Source organism: Pundamilia nyererei, unplaced genomic scaffold (assembly GCF_000239375.1).
Source record: "Pundamilia nyererei isolate P.nyererei 1_Seehausen unplaced genomic scaffold, PunNye1.0 scaffold00122, whole genome shotgun sequence".
Taxonomy (NCBI): domain Eukaryota; kingdom Metazoa; phylum Chordata; class Actinopteri; order Cichliformes; family Cichlidae; genus Pundamilia; species Pundamilia nyererei.
The window spans coordinates 488,204-491,869 of NW_005187523.1; the positions used below are offsets into that span (position 1 = coordinate 488,204).

The window sequence follows — 3,666 nt, forward strand, 5'->3', positions numbered from 1 at the left end:
AGCGTAAAATGAAACTATAGATGTTTTTGTATCGTCATCTGATATATATCGTTACATCGAGCAGCCCTAGTTAATAATGTGATTAACAAAATACAAACTAACACCTGAAACATGTCAGTGGAAACCAGTTTGTCTTATGCTGAGCTGAGGATGTCAGCAGCTCTCAGCTCCCACGCCAGCTGGTCGAAGTTTGCATTGCAAACATGGTGCCAACCAAACTAAACCAATCATACTCATGTCATGCTAGCTGCCTTCATCTGACAAGACCTGCAGTCAGCAAAAAGATGGACTGACAGGAGGCACGGAGGCTGTTTTTGCAGAAATGTTGATTTGCTCTGTAGTTTTAGCTCGGCCTCTAGATGATGATACAAAATAACATTTTTGTTATGGACTTTCAAATGTTGCTTTATGGCAGAATTATTAATTATTGGATATAATTACATATATTTGCCTCATTCAAAGTGCTCATTTGCAGCCGTTTCCAGGCTTATGTACACTCGGTCATATACATCATATACTGCCACAGATGCTGATATGCTTAAAAAGAACTTGAATAGGGGATTTCCACTTTATATGAAGCAAACACATCATGATCTCATGGTGAAACCAGTGTTTTATAAACACCCTGCTCATATATTCCTTTTCTCTCCCATCACCTTTGTTATGTTCTTGCTTAATCGCCCTTCTGGCACAAAACGGGCTTTTTAACAAAGCTGTTGCTTCACGAGCTGCGTATTTACCTCCACACAGTGTGTCACTTCAAAGGGGGAATGTGATCTGAAAGCACTTTAAATCCCAAATTCCTGCTAATCCTTTACACAAATCAACCGATTGTTGGTCGTTTCCAGTGACTCATAATACTTTGTGTCTTTACAACTCATTCTCGCAGCTTCCTACATCTCCCATCTGCCTGAGCTACACTGGCCTGAATTTGACCCAAACAAAGTTTCACAACAGAGAGAGCGTTTTAAAGAGTCATGCTACATTGCAACGCGCCATCTCTCGGCTTGCTTGTCAAATCATGGAAAATGTAGCTTTAGCTTTCCCCTGTAAGCGAAAGCATAAATCATCTCAATTTTGCATGTTGGCATGCTGACCCCGTCTGACCGAAGAGTCCGCTGTGCAGAGTAGACCACCGTTTGAACCCCCACCACCATGTGTTATTGATAAAACGTAGTTCTGAACAGAGACTTGTGATGGTGGGTGCTGTGAACTGCAACGTAATATCTTTTCTGATTTTATGTACAATAAGAAAACAGATGCTTATTTAACCTCCTAGGACCATCCACACATGTGGACGTCACATTTTGGGACGTCTAGGCCAAAATACTTAATTTCTCTCTACAAGGGCCTGACATCCACTTACGAGGACATCATGCTGCCACTGTTCTATCAAAATTTGAAACAAATGTCCTCATATGTGGATCTCATTTTTCTCAGAAACAAAAATTAGGTAAAAATCTGGTGATGCTTTGTTTTTACATTCTTTAGGTCCCAATCAGCCCAAATAGCAAAGACACATTCAAAATGCTGCCATGAAAGAGTTCGGGTCGTAGGAGGTTAAGGGAAAAACAACAACCTTCTTTGCAGGAGCATGGTTACAAAAGGCTCAGTGCTGGTCATTTCTAACCCACAGAGACGGTGTACCTGTTTGGAGGCTGGGATGGGACGCAGGATTTGGCAGACTTCTGGGCCTACAGTGTGCAGGAGAACCAGTGGGCCTGCATCTCCAGAGATACAGAGAAAGAGGTGATCAAACACTCACCAGTGTCTTCTGATTGTTTTTGACTAGAAAAGAAAAATCACTGTCTGTGCATGTTAGACACACGTGTAAGCATGTCTCCTGTGTAACAGAGTGGTCCGAGTGCTCGCTCATGCCACAAGATGTGCATCGACTCACAGCGGCGACAGATCTACACGCTGGGCCGTTACCTGGACTCCAGTGTCAGGAACAGCAAGTCGCTGAAGAGCGATTTTTACCGCTATGACATAGACGCCAACACCTGGACGCTACTAAGCGAGGATACGTCGGCCGACGGAGGGCCAAAGTTGGTGTTTGACCACCAGGTAGCTGCAAAGGCAAAACGATCTCTTACACTCCACTTTCCCTCCATATTCAACATCCCTGTCCCGTCCATTCACCGTTCTTCCTCTGTAGATGTCGTAAACCTTTAAGCCGTCCTCCTCCTCCTCTGTCTGCCGATAACTCGACCTGACCTGTCCCTCTGAGTTAATCATTATCAGTCCTGTTCCTTCCTGTCACTTCCAAAAACAAAAATCTTCAACTGTGTCACCTCCAGCTGCTTTTTGTTAGTGCCTCCGTCTCCAAAGCAAACATCATAACAGGTCTCACCATCGTCTTGGGCACCTTCCCTTTGACTCTTGCTGCTAACCTTCTGTCACACATCAGACCTGACACTCAGCTCCACTCACCCCCGTCAGCTGCTTAGTTGACTCCAGTTCTTTAAATACGTGTACTCACTGCATCTTCCTCGTGTTTGTCCATTGTGTCCGAACACTGTCGGACACAACAGGGGCCTCCACTCCTGAACCAACAGGAGGTGAGATGGAGGGGCGGTGTCTGAACCTGGCTTAAGTTTACCAGCTCAAGGAGAAGCCTTACCTTAGCTGATTAGGAAATCTTTAGTTTTAGCTCTAAATGTCTTTAATTTTTGTTCACACATTTTAAAACATTTCCAACCTTCATGTACGTGGAGTAAAAGTATGTTTGCACTAGGTGTTCACCCCGTGACGTATAGATAAATACAACTCTTGTATTCGGTGCATCGTTTCCTTGCGTACGAGACAAAAGGATTCAAAAATGTTTTCATCAAACCTGCACATAAATAAAGACCACAGGGGGAAAGGGTAGGTGCACCTTGTGTAGTTTCCTTGTGTATGTCAGATAAAGGAAAGTGGCACAGCTAATGTTAAATATACATTGGTTTCATTTCACTGCTGCGTTGGTTTGAAAGGGCTTAGTCTTGCTGCCACTTTTAGCTCCAGCAGAAGTCAACTTCAGACCTGGCTAAGCCCAAGCTGAAAAACACGAGCAGCTCTTTGTGGTCATACTCTGTAGCTGCTGCTGGCGTTCATGTTTGTTTGATCGACAAAGCTGTGACGCACACGTGACCTCACAGCAACAGTGGAGACTTGTCTGTGCTGTGCCCTCCTCACTCTTTGAGAGGCAGCGTTTAGATGCTGCAGCTTAACTATGTTTAACATCATCCAAAAGATGTCACCTTAGGGTTGGGGTGAAACTAAGGCAGATGTTTGTCACTTTGGACCAGGGCTGTTGCTGGCGACCAAGAAACGTTCAGGCATCAAGTTAAACTTGCAAACCAAGAGCATTTTAAACCATTTTCCACATTCTTGCTGCTTCACAGCGCAGCATCCTGCATTATCAACATCACATGTTCTACTAAAATATGATATGAAAGTGTGTTACTACAGAAGAGCTTAACTTATTATTAAAATATACCAAATATAGATCTGAATTAGGGCTGAACGATTATGGAAAATAATCTAATTGCGATTTTTTTGCCCCAATATTGCGATTGCGATGCGATATGCGATTATTTTTTAAGGTCTTTGTCTTCTGTATTATTAAACAAAGACAAGCAATACATCTTATAGTATGGCCAATACTATATTACATTAATTTTA

General features: G+C 43.1%; 1 protein-coding gene across 2 annotated transcripts in view; it reads left to right on the top strand.

The window, feature by feature from the left end:
* mkln1 (muskelin 1, intracellular mediator containing kelch motifs) overlaps positions 1–3,666 on the top strand; it is a 25,528-nt gene that overhangs the window by 11,941 nt on the left and 9,921 nt on the right. For both annotated transcript variants that reach the window (XM_005742624.2, XM_005742625.2), the window contains exons 9-10: positions 1,637–1,749; positions 1,855–2,067. In XM_005742624.2, coding sequence (XP_005742681.1) covers positions 1,637–1,749; positions 1,855–2,067 — 326 coding nt within the window. The remainder of the gene's footprint in view (positions 1–1,636; positions 1,750–1,854; positions 2,068–3,666) is intronic.